The 17,558-nt window shown below is 22.9% G+C and overlaps 2 protein-coding genes across 5 annotated transcripts in view; one reads left to right on the forward strand and one right to left on the reverse strand.

The window, feature by feature from the left end:
• Positions 1 to 17,033, forward strand: part of LOC102656429 (Roc2 protein) — a 37,724-nt gene extending 20,691 nt beyond the window's left edge. The window contains exons 1-7 of one of the 2 annotated variants that reach the window (XM_026444854.1): positions 14,643 to 15,208; positions 15,282 to 15,548; positions 15,646 to 16,114; positions 16,271 to 16,370; positions 16,469 to 16,588; positions 16,664 to 16,819; positions 16,899 to 17,033. In XM_026444854.1, coding sequence (XP_026300639.1) covers positions 15,175 to 15,208; positions 15,282 to 15,548; positions 15,646 to 16,114; positions 16,271 to 16,370; positions 16,469 to 16,588; positions 16,664 to 16,819; positions 16,899 to 16,949 — 1,197 coding nt within the window. In that variant the 5' untranslated portion in view covers positions 14,643 to 15,174 and the 3' untranslated portion in view covers positions 16,950 to 17,033. Of the gene's footprint in view, positions 1 to 14,642; positions 15,209 to 15,281; positions 15,549 to 15,645; positions 16,115 to 16,270; positions 16,371 to 16,468; positions 16,589 to 16,663; positions 16,820 to 16,898 lie in introns of those variants that run through there. The other variant, XM_016913477.2, reaches the window with a different exon arrangement.
• LOC726405 (serine/threonine-protein kinase PAK mbt) lies at positions 9,202 to 14,021 on the reverse strand. Of its 3 annotated transcripts, none has more exons than XM_026444851.1 (7): positions 13,895 to 14,021; positions 13,002 to 13,374; positions 12,540 to 12,939; positions 12,036 to 12,449; positions 11,371 to 11,903; positions 9,515 to 9,668; positions 9,202 to 9,426 (listed from the first exon to the last, which is right to left on the reverse strand). In XM_026444851.1, the coding sequence occupies exons 2-7, from the start codon at positions 13,364 to 13,366 to the stop codon at positions 9,265 to 9,267; spliced, it is 2,028 nt and encodes a 675-aa protein (XP_026300636.1). In that variant the 5' UTR covers positions 13,367 to 13,374; positions 13,895 to 14,021; the 3' UTR covers positions 9,202 to 9,264. The 3 variants fall into 3 exon arrangements, with proteins under 3 accessions (XP_026300636.1, XP_026300632.1, XP_026300633.1); XM_026444847.1 differs by having other exon boundaries at positions 13,754 to 14,004; XM_026444848.1 differs by lacking the exon at positions 13,895 to 14,021 and adding an exon at positions 13,674 to 13,698.
• Positions 17,034 to 17,558: the final 525 nt, after the last annotated feature.

A 17,558-nucleotide genomic window follows, 5' to 3' on the forward strand; every position in this document is an offset into this window, starting at 1 on the left:
AAACAATATCTGGAAATAATAGATAATATTTTAAAATTTTCTACGTAAAATTATGTATAAATTATATAATAACGTTAAAAAAAAGATATAAAGAATGTCTTCAAAATAATGATACAAATTATATAGCGTTTCTGTATACAAAAATAAATCGAAAAAAAGAATTTTTTTATTTAAAGTTCAGTTTTTAAATAAATCAAGTTTGAAAAACTTTCAAGTATAAACGAAATTAGCTATTTTCCGATTAGATATGAGTAAACTATCGATAGGAAGTAATTCTACATATAAAAATAAGTATAATACATAAAAAATAAAATAAATTTTTTCGTTTAAAAATTAGTCTTCAAGAAAATTGAAAATTTGAAAATTCGTCGATTATATTTTTTAATTATAAATATTCGATTTTTTCGAAAAATAAAGATATAAGACAAAATTTTATTTTATATTTTTTGCTTATTTCTATACGTAGACAGATCACTTATCGATAGTTTATTTATATTTAATCAAGCCAATTTCATTTATATTTAAAATTATTTTCTTTTCGATTTATTTTTGCATAGAATCATTTTGAATTCTTGTACTTTCAGAAAAAATTCTGTATAAATCATATTAATTTTTTTTGCAAAATATATTATTGTTTTTTGACTTCTTTCTTTAATTTCTTTTTCTACTTTTATTATATATTAATTTAATATGTATATAGTAAAACGAAAAGATATTATTTGTATATATTAAAATTCGCTTTAATAATTTCTTAACTAAAAAATAAAAGATATTAAAAAATGTAAAAAATCTTAAAAATACCATATTATATTCACAATTGAATTTTATCTTTATCTTTATATTACAATATACGTATATATTTATTAATTATTATATTAGTGAATTGATATATAATATTGAATTATAAATAGAATCTATTGTGAGTCATTTAAGATATTAAAATATATCAATTTCTCTTAAAAATTAAAAAATTTCTCTTAATAACAGTGTGATTTGCAAAATGTAGAGGATGAAGATAAAACAGAGTTGAATAGGATGAGAAATTGAAAAACATAATAATTGAGATTTTTAAAACTAAATTCAAAAACAAAACGATAGCTATATTACAAATTTTATCTCAGGCGAAGATCAATTTCTTTCTCTTCTTTTCGTTTCTTCGATGATCAGATTTCTTCAACAATTGTCGTGCATGGTTATATCACGGAATACGGTCAACTCATTGATCGATAGAGGTTAATCGATAAAGCGAATTGTTAGTATTGTATCGAAGGAAAAATACCTGGTAACTGTAATGATCGATAAAAATTTACGAATGTGACACTGACAGAATTAAAATTGATTGAAAAAAAAATAAATTAATATATTCTCGGATATTTTTCGTTTTTACAATGTAAATGTAATAACATTTAATATCTTTTTTCATATTTGATTTGATAAAAAAAAGGATGAATGTATTGATTGATTGATTGGACTCGTATATTAATCAAAATATGTTAGAATTTATGAAACGAATGTATTTTATATTGAATTCTATAATTTCTGTTATGAACATATAGAAAGAAAATGTGAGCGGAAGGTGTGGCAATAAAAAAACAGACAAGTATTTTATGTATATACATGGCATAATTGTCGAAACTGTATTCTGAACTTCGATTCGATGCAGAGTTTCTCAGAGTTTTTAAATGTAGATGTAAAGTATTCATGATTTTAATAGCGTGCAATTCAATAGCATACATTGTGAGAGAACATTATCACACATACGCCATTCAATCGTTCTTGTTGCTCGGTCGTCGTGCATCGTTTGTCAGGTTAAAGCACGTGACAAACATTCTGTAATCTTTTTTTAAATTTATAATCATATATATATATATATATATTATTTATTTTATAACCATTAATTTTTGTACGATCGAAACTTTTTGAATTTTTTAATATAAACTATATATAATTAATAAGTTTCGTTCACTTTAATATTTTAAATAATGTTCAATCGATTAAATAAATTAATTAAATGATTAATGCATGTAACATCGATCGATCTTTATTATCTATCAAATCTCACAAAGAGATCGATAGGACGCATTCTTCGAACGTTCGAGAAACTCGTTAGAAAATCGAAATGATTGATGCAGTTAAACTAGTTCGATAACTATCGCAATCTCATCAGTATTAACGCATATGATCTTCGATTTTCCAAATTTAAAACCAAAATAGTTTGTTGTTACGAATAGCCTATTCAATATGTAAATTATTTTCTTCGATTGTAATTAAATACCATTACCTATCCATATATTATTTGAATCTATTTCTAATTTCGTTGTATCAATAAATATTGTGCTTTTAGGAAAGTTATTATCGTTTAAGATCGATAGATTATCGATGTTCTGGTTAATCGAGGAACGCAAAATTGGATCGTTGATTCGAAACAAATCAATTTATTTTACAATAACTATAAATATATTTATTTATTGATTCATAACAAATTTATATTGATTGTATAATTCCTAAAAATAAAAAATATATGTAAAAAGGAAGAAATATTTTCGAAAAAGACATATTTTATGTTTCTCATCTTCTTGTTCGTTTAAAATTTAATTGGTTCAATGTTTTTTCGCTTTAAACTCGGGAGGCCGATTGACATATCCCCTGGTGTGGGTCAACGAGAAGTAATTCTCGTGAAGATCATCGAAGATTAATTGACCAACATTATATTTATTTCTTCAGAACTGTTACATACATCTTATCAAAACTATTTTTATAATCTATTCTTAATTGTCAATGTCTCCTATTTTTTTATTAGTTTTCCCCGATATTGTTTCGATTTTGTTCATCATAAAAAAAATTACACTTAAGCGATAAAAATCTTTAATTTTTAATAACATGCTTAATTTTTTTTAATCTGTGCTTCTATTAATTTGCTAATTATTCCTAACAAACGTATCAAGCGCACCTGCATTAGATAAGACGATGGAATTTTACTGGATATGCTTCGTATACCCGAGACAGCAGAAGCCAACCGAGACGATATCGATGATACCAGTCAGTTAGTTGGTCGCTGGTGAATCGGCTTCTCATTCAAAAAATTCAATGTAATGACTCGATTGTTATCATTGTATTTCAATTTTATATTTATATTTTCAAAAATTGATTATTAATCGAGTTTCTCGATATCAGAAAATTGAAATATTTATTATGTTCACATTTTTTTGACAAATTTCAAGCTTTTTCCATCACAAAAATATAAATACATATATATAATATGTACAAGTGGGCATGATTTTTATAAAAAAAAATAACAAAAAATTTAAAATAAAATTTTTTAATCTAAGATTTAATTTTTAAGATAATTAAATTCAAAAATTTATTGCATGCGTATGTAATAACTGTTAAGATGTAATAACTATTAATGATTTATTAAAAATCAAATAATATCTATTGTGTTTTTGAATAATGTTTATAATATTTTCGAATTTTAATTCGAATATTAAATTCAAGAAAAATGAGAAAGATATTTTTATAAATTTTATAATAAATATTATGTGATAATTTGATCATATCTAATCATAACTGCATACATAAGCAATGAATTTTCAAATTTAATTATTTCAAAAACAAAATTTTGGAAAAAAATTTTATTTTATATTTTTTTTTTTCATCTTATATCCATCTAAAAAAAGATGAAATCATTTTATTTGTACATGTTATTTGGCTGCATTTTATTGCATACATTGCACAACAGGCATATTTATATTTAATTAAAAATTAGTATTTAGTTATCAAGAAGATTTTGCCTTATGAACAATCATATATTCCAAATGTTTTTAATTTTCAGATGCATGTCTTCGATGTCAAGCGGAGAGCAAAAAAGATGATAGCCGACAAGACTGTGTCGTCGTCTGGGGAGAATGCAATCATTCATTTCATTATTGTTGCATGTCACTTTGGGTGCAACAGAATAATCGTTGTCCATTATGCCAGCAAGAATGGTCCATTCAACGAATGGGAAAATAACTAAATCAATCAAGCGAAACTTCAATACTTATTTTGTTTTCCTTTTTGTTTTCGTTTATTTTCTGCTTATTTTTCCTTCTTTCATTTCTTTCTCCTTTCTCTCTCACATATACACACATATGCACACGCACATACACATACACTCTCTCATTCACTCACTAAGTTGATTAATTTACTCATTTTCAAATTTGCATTTTTCATGTTTTTTTCCTATTTTCCTGCTTTCTTTATTTTTCTGCAGTTTTTAAATTTTATGACTTAATATTTTTGGTCATAAAACAATGAATCAATAGTAATTGATCAAAACATCAATACAATAATATTATATTATATTCAATTTCAAATAAAACACGAAACTATTTATTTAAGAAAATATTTTCCGCTTTAAGTTACCAGCAAGCGGGACAAAATGGTAGGCAGTGACAGAAGTAGGAGAAATGGGCGAATGATGATGAAAAGCTAACTCATTATGATGCGATGTAACGGTTTGTCCGACGGATCACATGATATAATGACGTGATTATTGCTCTTCTATTCTTCTACTTTTTTTGCGTCATTGCCAATCATTTTGTCTCGTGACTCAAGTCGTTATTATATTATGAATTATTATATTCACGAATTAAATTGCATGTTTTTTTTTTGTTAAAAATGTTAAAAAATAAAGTATATTTCATATTATTAAATTATTAAATCATGTTACATCATTTTTGATAATCATCTATGCCGAATTATTTTTATTTTTTTATTATATTTCGAATTATTTTTTAATATCATAAGTAAAAAATTAAACTGCTAGTAAATTTTAAATTTAAATATTACAGATTTTGAAAACTTTTATTTATAAACTTTTCAATCAATTTTCATGCTTTATTTTAGTAATCTTTTTAATTTAAATTTTTCAAATAATTATACTACTTCGCTGCATGAAATTCTTAAGCTTAATTGATAATTAATAAATTTTAATGAAGAGTTCCTTTCTTCATTTCTTTTTTCTTATTATTTTTAATTAAAATGAAATAAGATAGATTAATTAATGGTATTCTATTTCATCTAATTCAATAGTCAAGAAAAATTCGGTATTCCACAATACGATGTGTATTGTGTTGTGGCGTGATACGAACGGCACGTAATCACGATCCAATGTTCGAAGGTCGCACCTTTCTTCTTTTCTTCGTTCGTAGATTTCTCGTTTGTGCTATCCTTGTCTTGTCTGGTTCATCTTTGATCTTTCTTTTTTGTTCCCCCTTCTTCCTTGTCGAAGCACTCGCGCCTTCGTGCGATTGTTCATTCTATCGTTTCTCCGGCATTACGTATCGTCATGAGTATACAGGAGGCTCGTCGGAGGCTCGACCAATCAAATAGTAGAAAGGTATAGCAGCGCTTATATTTATGACCTCGCAGTTGCTGCCACTTCTTGCATCTTTTTTTCTCTCTATACTCTGCACTCCTTAGTCCCTTCTCTTCTCCATTCCTCTACTACGTTTCTCTCTGCAAACCTTCTCTTTTTCTATTTTTGTCGTGAATCTATACGTAAAACTACGGTTATAGCAAATGCATTTTCTAACAAACTAACGATAAAATAATTAAATAAATAAATTCTTACGAGAGTAATTGTATTCTTTTTTTCAAACAGTTTATGAATTCGTCTAATAAATTATTTATTTTTCATTTATTTTGGAAAATATATAATCTACATCAAGATGTTTAGTTTATCAGAAAAACATTTATTTAATGTAACCACAGTTTAGTGCATGCATATACATTTATATATTTAATATCTTTCTATCTTTAATATTTTATTTCTTTTTTTTTTAAATTTTGTTATTTCTATTTTGTATTCAGAATTAATAAAAAAAAAATTTAAATAACGTTATTATATAATATATTGATAGATTTTTAACAATGTATTTAAATTTCTATCAAAATTCTTAATCGATTAATCAATCGATTAATTAAATTAAATGTATTTATAATTTTTATGCAACTTCATTATATTAAGATGAAAACAATTACGATTTACCATTTTGATATTTTGTATAATTTTTTGTATAATCTTTTATTATATCTATATGTATATTATTTAATATTTTAAGCGTTTTTTATCAAAATTATTTTGTTTTATTAGATTATGTCTTGTTTTTTGTTAACTATAGAAGATGTATCATAAAAAAAAGATAAATTGAATAAATTTTTAAAAATAATTATTTTATTAATTTTTAATAAATGTATAATTTGATATATATAAAAGTATGTGATATATATAGTAAAATTTTAAATATACATATATGTATATTTATAAACATACATATATGTATACATTTTTCATGAAAAAAATTAGAAATTAATGACAACGAAAAAAAAAAATGAAAATACTAAGTTAAATATTGATATAGAATGACGTAATAACAAATTCATTTATCACGTTCTGTTGAAAAATGATGATTCGAGGTCAATCTGAATCGAGCCTTTATGAAACTTATTTTCATTGATTTTCTAAATCGATAATAAATTATAAATAGAAGATTCAGATTATTTAAATTTTTGTTAAACTATAATTTTCTTGTTTTATATAATAATTATTTTACTTTACAAATAATTATTATATACTTTACAAATAATTACAAACTTTTAAACATTGTAGTATAATTTAATATACGAAATATGTTAATCATATTTAATCATTTGAAATGTATCAAATTATTCTTTTTTTTTACAATAAAAAAAGTTAATTCTAAATTATATTTGCTTGTTCATAATATAAAATGTGAATTTACAACGTCAATAATGTTTAAGAATTTACATTACAATATATTTTTCAAATTGAATAATGATGAGAATAAAAATCCTGACACGTTGGCATGCGATTACGTTACTGCATACAGTCACGTAGCAATGTACGAATACGTAAATCTTCTAGATGCAAATATTCATTTTTTTCTTTTTTATCTTCAAATTCCATAATGAAAATATATTGACTGAAAAAAATTTATGACCATTGAAATCTATTATTTTCTTAAGTAAATATTTAACATGTGAATTGTTTGATATAGTTCTCTGCTATGCAATTCATGAAAAATTATCAGTTAAATTGATTGAGAAACATCAGTGGCGCCAGTGACCAAGCATAATATGAAGGTCATTTCGGTCAAATGGAGGCTCGTCACGTTTCACCAATCAGCAAATGGTATTTTAAAATATATTTGTATTCGAATCTGATCATATATACTTGATGTTATATGGCACTAATACTTTTAGAATTATAAAGATAAGGTAAATTGATTTTATATTAGCTTATATTTATATTTGATTTATTTATTTTAATCATTGTTAATGCTTCCAACTCAAAGTTATTGTATACAATATAAATACAATATAAATGTTATGTGAAAATTCAAGATTTTCAATTTTTATTAAATATTTTATATTTCAATATATTTTCTATTATTACATATTCCATTATTAAAATATTTTTAAATTGATAAAACTTTAACATATTTCAATTTTTTTTTAAATTCGTTATTAATTCGGATATAAAAAAGATCATGAAATTTAAGTTATAATTAAAACGATTAGTTTCTTACGATTACGTACAATTTGCGATGTTTTTCATTTTCAAAGATATCTTAAAATGATCTATAAATTTAGAAAAACATTATATTATTAATTAAATAAAAAATGTAATAATTTTCTATTATAATTTTGTTTTTTATTGCATATATTGATATATAAATATATTAATACAAAAAAACTTGAATTATTTAAAATAATTTTATTTTTTATTTCATATATTTTCTATTAATTCATTCAATATCAATTATTAATAATCAACATACATTTACAAATGTTATCATATGAAATATGTTATCATAATAAATCTTATGAAATATATAAAAAAAGTACGATTGTTTTGTATTTTTATTTTTATTTAAAATATCTTTTTATAAATAGCGAAGAATAGCTATATGATTCACATCACTTTGTGACAATTTTATTTGCATATTTTATCATTATGTAATTCGATAATATCTACATTCTGTAAACATTCTATGTATAACTTAATTTAAGTTATTATGATCATAATAATTTATGATCATAAATCGTGTATTTGATTGGTATTTGTTTGTATTGCATTTTTATTTTTTATTCAATCAAAATAAATTTTATCATTTATATTATAATTTGTTTATAATAAAAAATATAATAAATGGATTATCATTATAATTTGTTTCATAATAGAATAAAATAACTATTATTTTAATTTTTTTTCATTAATTTCACTGAAATATCTACATATTCAAAAGTATTTATAATTGCAATTGTCTTTCTTAATCAAAATACTTTTTGTTGATATCATTAAACTTAAAATACTCTTTCATATTTATTAAAAATACTGAACGGAACGCATTGAATTATATTTGAAAAATCTAAATCACTTTAGAGTGATTCATCTTATGCTTATTTTCTCAATCTGAAAACTGTAAAATTAACTGTAAAATTATAGTTGCCAAATTATTCTACTTTTTATTTGAATTGTATACTTTATAAGTATTATTATATATATAGTATTATTTTAACATAGATAATAATTATAATGTAAAATAAATTATGAATAAAATCTCACCGTTTTTTTTAAATTAATTAAACAAAATACATTAAATAAAACAAATGAATTATCAATTGAAATAATATAATTATTGATATTATTATTTCTTTCTCATAGTATTTAATAATGGTCTTATCAGCACTTTTGAATTAAATATGACTATTTAATCGTTTAAGTACTTACATGCACAAAAATATTTTTATTTTATTAATTAAAAGAGGAGTATCTCTTTTCATTATTTTTTGAATAAACAAATACAATAAAATCTATTTCTACCATCTCACAAATGCTTTTACAGGTAACAAACAGTGAAATTAATATCGAAATAAAAAGTATAAACAAGAAACAGTATTATTTATGAAGGCACTTGAATGTCTATAATATTTTGTTAAATAATTCAATATAAAAAATATCTTTTACAGCCTATCAAAGGCAATATAGCCATTTGTAACAACGTTTTTAAGTTAAGGTCACAATGGAATGTAAAATTTTTTTAACAATGAAAATCGCTTAAATGTTTCTAAATTCTACATATTTTAAAATGTAACATCTAACAACAAATTTAAAAAATAAGATCGTAACTATGATTACTTTTATAATCTATGTACGTTTTAATTACCATCCTTATTTTTATTTTTTACATCGATTTATTAGCAGTTCGTATGTCTAGAACCTCTCATTAATGGAATTAAAATACTTGGACTCTGTGCTTGCCTAAGAAATGGATGTTGTAATAATTCAGTTGCCGTAGCTCTTTGTGCTGGATCACGAACGAGCATTCTTTCCAGAAATCCTTGAAGACGTGGACTGACCTTTATCATAATAATAATAAATAATTTAATAAATAGTTCTTGTATCATTGAATTCATATAAGTGATTTGTGAAATATTTTTAGCTCACTTTATGAGAATTTTTTAATTTTGGTGGTGGCATATCTCTAATACGTCGCATAGCTTGTAAAGGAGGTTCATTAAAAAATGGTGGTTCTCCATCAACCATTTCGATAATCATTATACCTAATGACCAAATATCCACTTCAGGACCGTATGGTAACCTAAAATAAATAAATATATATATAAATCAAAATTAAACAATATTTAATGAAGTATGATTTAAAATAATTTTACACAATTTTCTGAATTGATCTGAAAAATGCAATTATATCTTTTTTTAAATGGAAACTTATCATTTTGATAATCAATACAATTTTTTAATTTCTATAATAAAATATTAATTCATTTTTGCCCTTAATTTACTAATGTTGAAATTAATTAAGAATAAAAATTAATTAATTATTAGTTAAAATTTTCTAGATTATTTGTGAATGAGTTACTATTATAAATTATTTATTACAACAAATGACCTGCTATTACAATTTACAAATACATCTCCGTTCTCTTTTTAATATTATTTACTGCATTAAATAATATTAAAAAATTATTAGTTGATATTAGCAATTGATTCATGTTTACAAATATTATAATGTGTTATAACATAAATTATCATATCTGCAGATCAGAAAATAACTTTAAAAACTTTTTATTTTAAAAATTGTAATAATTTCTAAATAAATTTAGAGCAAAATTTATTAATATATTATTGTAGAAATTAAAAAATTATCAAAATAATAAGATTTTACTTAAAAAAATAATTATATTTTTCAAATTATGCCTAGATTATTGAATATTATACGAATTATATAAATATTTTATTGAATACTATTTAATTTTGATTTACAATATTTTTTCTATGTCTAAATTTGAAATAATTTATTGGACAATTATGTAGAATACATTAATCTACAAAATTAAATTCAATTTTCGCCAAAAATTTAAGTAATTAAAACAATATTTAAATAATTATATCTTCATAACAAAAAATCATTTCATTAAATCACAATAATAATTTTGGTTTCATTTTGAAGTATAAAATTTTTACTTTCAAAATAAATTTTTCCTAAAAATGTTTCTACATAAAATAATAAAAATATAAAGCTGCTTTTTTTTATTAAAAAAATGTGATTATCAATTCTTTCTAGCATATTGATGCATTAATGTGCATTCTTCACTTTTTGAAGAATATCTTTCCAAAATCTCTGAAATGAATATTTCTTTATACATCTAATATTGTATATACTGTATACTTTAATTAATGTATTATACATGTACATTAATCACACATATTCAAAATACAAATCAAATATTAAATAGATACACATGAGGTATATTCGATCGTGTACTCTCTGCATAATCTCGAATTATTTTAATGTCGATGATTTATTTTTTATTCAAAGTTTAATAAAAAAAAATCAAATTTTAAAAAGTGTTTATAAAGAAGAAATTTCAATCTTTGAAATTTTCAATTTTTAAAGAAATTTCTCAATTAGAATCATTTAAATCCGAATAATTTTTGAAAATATTTTTATTTTTCTACTAGCTATATGATGTTGAAATATTTTTGACAAAAAATTTTTAAAGATTTTTTGTCTGAAGTAAAAGTTTTCAAAATAGTAAAAATCATTATTATTATTATTATTATTATTATTATTATTATTATTATTATTATTATTGTATGATTTTTTGTTACAGATATATATATATATATATATATACATATAAACGACTTAAATATCGGTAAATTTTTGGCGAAAGTCAATTTTTTAAATCTTATATATCAGTTTATATATACATTGCTAATTTATATGTAAATGAAATATAAAATAATTAGATAAAATTAAAAAAAAAATTATAATTTACCTCGAAATAACTTCTGGACTCATCCAATATGGCGTTCCAACGAGAGATTTTCGCCTGGGTAATTCTTGAGATACTTGAGCACAAAATCCAAAATCGGATAACTTGACCCTACCGTCAGCCGTTAGTAGTATAGAATCGGACTTAATATCTCTATGAATAACACCTTGAGAATGCAAATATGCAAGAGGCTTCAAACATTGAGAACATACTGTGGCAATCTGATTTTCGTCCATGCGAGAATGAGTCACAATATCCGTAAGCGCTCCACCTTCAAGATATTCCATCACGACCCATAATTCGTCATCTACTAAAAAACTATCATACATTTCAACAATGTTTGGGTGATGATAATCTCTCATGATAACTACTTCATTAAAAAGTAATTCACGTCTTTGCTGCTTTCTTAAATCCATTTTTTTCACTGCTACTTGTCGATTTGTATTTTTCTCAGTTGCTATACATACTGTTCCAGTACTTCCTTCACCAATTTTAAGAAAATTTTCTAAATTTTCTCTTGGATCGCCTCGACTCACCTGTATTTAGATTAATAAAATTGAATAATAATTTGAAATATCTTTTTCTTATATATTTTTATAGAATTTCTTTTATATTATTATTATTTTTATTAAGTAATATTATCATAATTTTAATTTGTTTTTTCTTACCACCATCTGTAAAGCTGCTCGAAATTGTTCATGAGTAAGTCTTTGTTCTGCTGTTTGTTTATTTGTTGTATTCGAACTTGAACTGACTGCCAGATTTCCCGAAGACAAAGCACTCTTCATATTTTGATTTTGATCAGGTATCGAATTGTTTCCAGAAGATGGTAAATTGGATTTTGATAAATTATGCATTGATTGAGATGTTTCAATAGATTTTTTTATATGAGATTGCAAAATAGAAGAATTTTCAGATGTATTATATACTTGTGAATATTTATTAACATTATGTGTACTTAATTGGCTTAATGGCCGTTGAGAAGCAATAGAACCTACTGGTGAGATTTTAGGTTGTAATTTATGCAAAAGAGTATTTTGAGTTATTTGTTGATCCTTTGAAGAAGTATCAATATTTGAAGCCTGTGTATAAGAAATAGTACATATTTTTAAATATAAATAAAATATATAATATTTAAATATTACCTGAAATATATGATATTTATTATTTACCTGAACATTTCCATTATATTGACCAGATGTTATAGATATTTGAGTATTTATCCTATGAAATTCAGAATCTATAAGTTGAGGAGTGCTAGGACTTTGTATAGAACATTGTGGAGTATTAATAGGGCTTAAATTTTGGAAATTTAAAGACAAATTCGGTGCATTTGAACCAACATGTGTTAGATTAGGAGATGATTGCATATTTGGATTAAGGTTTTGAAGATTTGGAATCATGTTTTGTGTATTGGAATGTAATCCACTTGTAACATTAGATGCATTTTGTCTCAATTTATCAAGATAATTATGTTGTTTTCCAAAATTAGTAGTATAACTCTGAATTTGATTAGTATTTGATGACATTTCTTGACCTTCTGGCACAGAGGGTGGTAAATTATTATTATGCCTAAAATAAAAATATAATAAAATATTTAATATTAAAGTAGTAATAAATATAAAAAAGATTACCTATAATCTCTTCTAAGTTTTGGTGGACTTGAAGAACGAAGAGAATTAGATCTAGCAACTGTACTAGTTTTGGGTAATCCATTTTCAGTGTTTTTCTCACCACTGAAAGTTCTTCCTTTTGGATCATTATGGCCTCGAACAATAGTTTTTAAATCTAGAATTTCTGTAGGTGTAATTTCACTTGGATCTACTAAAGGTAATGGTCTATTTGTAGATTTTAAAATTTGATTGTTTCCAACAATAGAAGCCCACTGTAATGGAAGTCCAACGAATTTTCCTTCACGTTTATCAAATCCAGTATGTACACGATGTTCAAAATTTGTTGGAGTAGATATCTGTGGTTTCTTTTTCTTTTTAGCAAACATTTCCTGTCCTATAATAATTATGTTAACATTAAAAAATATAATTAAAATTATATAATATATTATTCTAAATATCTATATATGTTTGCATATATCTATAGTATATAATTTAGTAAATATATTTAATTATATAAATTATATAAATTATACAAACTAAAAATTATTTTGAAAAGCAATAGATTTAAAACTGTCAATTGAGTTTATTATAAATTATTCTCAAAGAATGATTTTTATATATGTATAGTAACATGGTAGTTTTCCAAAATTAATATACAGAGGAAAAGAAAAATAATGTATAAAATTATATGACCTGTTTAATATTTAGAGGAAATAATAAAATCAAAGAGAAGCCAAATGACAGCAACGCCTACTAGTGCGTGATATGATTACCTTAAAGTGATTTTTTTGAGTTGTTGGTTAAATTTTTTAAGAATAATTATTTTCTATTAACGTTACACTGCTTTGAAAAAATGGTAAATTTTAAATAGTATAGAAACATAAAAAAATTAATTAATTAAAATAGATAAATACAGCATTTAGCCCTTCGACAGGTCGTTTACACACCGGCGCTCCGCGCGGAGAGCTTACGAATCTTTCTTGGCATTTGACTCGTGACAATTTACTCAAATGTGCGTGAGGTAACACCTGTAATGAAATTATTATAAAAAACAAAATGAATATAAAATTGTGTCGAGAGAAAGCAATTGCAATCATGATTAAAAAAAGAAAAATATATTAATTTATAATTATAATCATTTATAATCATTTTAGTTTACTAAAATGCTAATAAGTATAAATGTTAACTAACTACATATGTTATATGAAATATAATATATAGTAATGTTTTTTCGATATTCGATAGAAAAAATATAAAATTTGAAATGTAACATATGTAATACATAATATTATATTTTATTATTAAGTGTTATATTTTATTATTATATTACATAATATTATATTTTATTATTAAAATATTCATAAAATTTGATTTTAAATAAATAAAAACAAAAATAATAAAAAAAACATGTATTTAAATTCTAAAATAAAAAAATCCTAAAAAATTTATATTTTTTTATAAATAACTTGATAAAAATATTAAATTTAATATATTCTTATATATCTCCTTCAAGTAATATAATATAAATCTATATAAAAGAAAAATTATAAACCTATATATGTTTCGATATTATATATAATAAATAATAAAAATAGTAGAATTAATATATTTAAAATAAATATAAAACAGATACATACATTTTACTATATTCATAATCTTGAATAAAAATAAAAAAGAAATATGTTTGAATTATCTAAAAAATGATTTTACGTACGTACGTACATATATATTTGCATGCAGATACACGCACGAATAAAAGAATGTAAATAAAAAGTTGCGATCACGCATGAAAATGTTCTTCTTCGTATTAATCGTTTAAAATAGAAAGAAAGTCTTTATGCGATCTGCACGATCGATCGCCCGAATCTATCGGAATTATTAAAAATGTACGAGAGAAAAGAGAAATTGTTTCTCTTTATCTTTTTGAAAGTTTAATTGAACAAATGTTTCATCGTTGTTGTTTCTAAGTTACTTTTACTTACAAATAAAAAAGTAGTTAACAAGCAATAATGTTACAAACAAATTTCGTTTCTCACGATACAAGATAGGATGAAGTATTAAATACTTTCCCATATTTTTTTATATCACAATGTTATACCATCAGTATTTAATATTGTCTCCCAATGTTTTTATCGTTGTCTACATATAAAAAAAAAGTAATAACTGTCTAAGTGTGTAGAAAAATTTGAACACAATGCATACATCAGAATCCAAGAAATATTCAAAAGGTGTATTTTTTAATTAGTTAATTAGTTTTTCAAATAATTTTTTATAATAATCTTTTATAATAATAATTTATAGACTACGAATGGGCGGTAAGATTAAATCGATTTAGTTTAAATGTAATTTGTCTTTGGCCTGTGGAAGAACAAAATATGAGAAAACAATCTTGGACGAAATTACATATAATGACATGTTTTATGCTAATAACTTTTGTTTGTACGATTCCTTGTTTATGTGCTCTTAAACAATGCAATAATTTGATGGAAGTGACGGATAATCTTGCATATTCTATTCCTTTGATAATAACTACAATAAAATTTATTGTGGTATCCAGCAAGAAGAAAGGTAAGCTTAAATTGAAGGAAAAACAGAAAGCATCAATGTAAAAAAAAAATATGTATACAACGCATGAAGTACGCATCATTTTTTTTTTTTTTTCAAGTTCTTTCGCTGATCGTAAACATGATCGCAAAAGATTGGGCAAAATTAAAAACTGATCATGAAAAAGATATAATGATACACCGAGCAAGAATTGCAAGAATAATCAACATATTCGGTTATATATTAATATGCATCTTGATATGGTTATTAATGATTCTACCAAGATTCGGTATTACTATTCGATATGTAACGAATGAAACTGATGCAAAAAAACTTTTTCCGTTACCAAGTTATTACATTTTTGATGTATCTGAAACTCCATATTTCGAAATAATGTATGCTCTTCAATCTATCAGTCTTTTAATAGCGGCATTTTGTTATGCTGGAGTTGATAATTTTTTTGGAATATTGATCCTTCATATTTGCGGCCAATTAACAAATCTTCGATTTCAGCTCGCAAATATAAAAGAATCAGAAGCTTCTAATTTCATTTTAATAGCTATTGTAAAAGATCACATACGACTCATCAGGTATTTTATTTTACATTATGTTATATAAATCTGTACTATTTCTCTTTTTTTTTTCTATTTTAGCAATTTATATATTATTATATTATTATATATTGTATTATTATTAAATATACGCAATAAAAAATTATTTTAATTTTCAAAAACATTTCATTATAGAGCAGCAAATGTGATCGAAAATACATCAACACTTTTATTTCTCATTTTGTTACTTAATTTTGGAATGTGTGCTTGTGTATATGGCTTGTTAATAATAACTGTAAGTTATTTAGCGTTATAGAATTATTAAAGATGTTTGTAGAACAAATTATAAATCTGATAATTACAATCTTTAAATATTTTTTTAAATATCTTAAGATGTATATTGAAGAAGAGCAATTTTCTTTATTTCGAATAATATATTTAATATGTAATTTTACAAACACATTTCTTCAAACGTTTCTCTATTTTATGGCAGGACAAATGTTAGTAACTCAAGTAAGTAAAAATTTTTTTTTCTTCTTCCACATTGTTACATTATTTGTGTATTTACTTAAAATTTTCTTATAATAGTCCGAAGAAGTGCATAATGCTGCATATGAATGCGAGTGGGTAAGTTTAAAATATACGAAAGCAAAAAGTTTGATTATAATTATGGCGAGATCAAAGAAGCCGCTTTATTTAACTGCAGGAAAATTATTTCCTGTAACGATGTTAACATTTTGTAACGTAAGATATATTCTTTTTATATATTTTTATTAGTCATCTTTTTTTTTCATTGTCTTTATTTCTTATAATATTATTTCAGATATTAAAAATTTCGCTCAGCTATATATCCTTTTTATTAACAATATTATAAGATATTGCAATTTTAAAATTTATCAATTAATTTTATATGTATATATCACAGTATATATTTAAGAGATATTTAAATGAGGCTCTATTAAAATACAGTTTTAAAAAAAAACAAATATAAATATAACGTTGTGTATTTTTTAATTATAAATATTATGATGGAAATAAATGAAAAATATAAAATAACATCATATATTTTAAATACATTATTTTTGCTTAATTACTTTTATTAGATAAGTATAATAAATAAATTTTATTTATTTCAATAGATAACAATGGAAATTTTGGCATAATATCATATACACTATAATATCATATTTATTTATAGAGTTTCTTCTTTAGAAAAAATATCAAAATATAAATTGTTAAAATAAATAATTTTTTTTAAATTATATGTTATTATTTATTATAATATTTATAATAAATAAATCTAAATAAATAATTACAATAAATAAATAATTACAAATAATTGTATCTTAATGAAATATTTGAAATTTATGTATTAAAATTGATTTGTTTATTTTTTAATTTTGAATGATACAAATATAATAAACTATCGAAAGAGATGTATCCTGTAGTATATTGTTATCGAGCATAATCATTCAACTAGCAG

Source organism: Apis mellifera, linkage group LG1, assembly GCF_003254395.2.
Source record: "Apis mellifera strain DH4 linkage group LG1, Amel_HAv3.1, whole genome shotgun sequence".
Lineage (NCBI taxonomy): Eukaryota > Metazoa > Arthropoda > Insecta > Hymenoptera > Apidae > Apis > Apis mellifera.

What these genes read in the sequence shown, in the direction of transcription:
- LOC726405 (XM_026444851.1), bottom strand. Translation starts at nt 13,366, where the DNA reads ATGTTTGCTAAAAAGAAAAAGAAACCACAGATATCTACTCCAACAAAT. An exon ending in GAGCAGCTTTACAGATGGTG is followed by an intron (nt 11,904 to 12,035) that starts GTAAGAAAAAAC and finishes ATCTAAATACAG; the next exon opens with GTGAGTCGAGGCGATCCAAG. An exon ending in AGTCCAGAAGTTATTTCGAG is followed by an intron (nt 9,669 to 11,370) that starts GTAAATTATAAT and finishes TATTTATTTTAG; the next exon opens with GTTACCATACGGTCCTGAAG.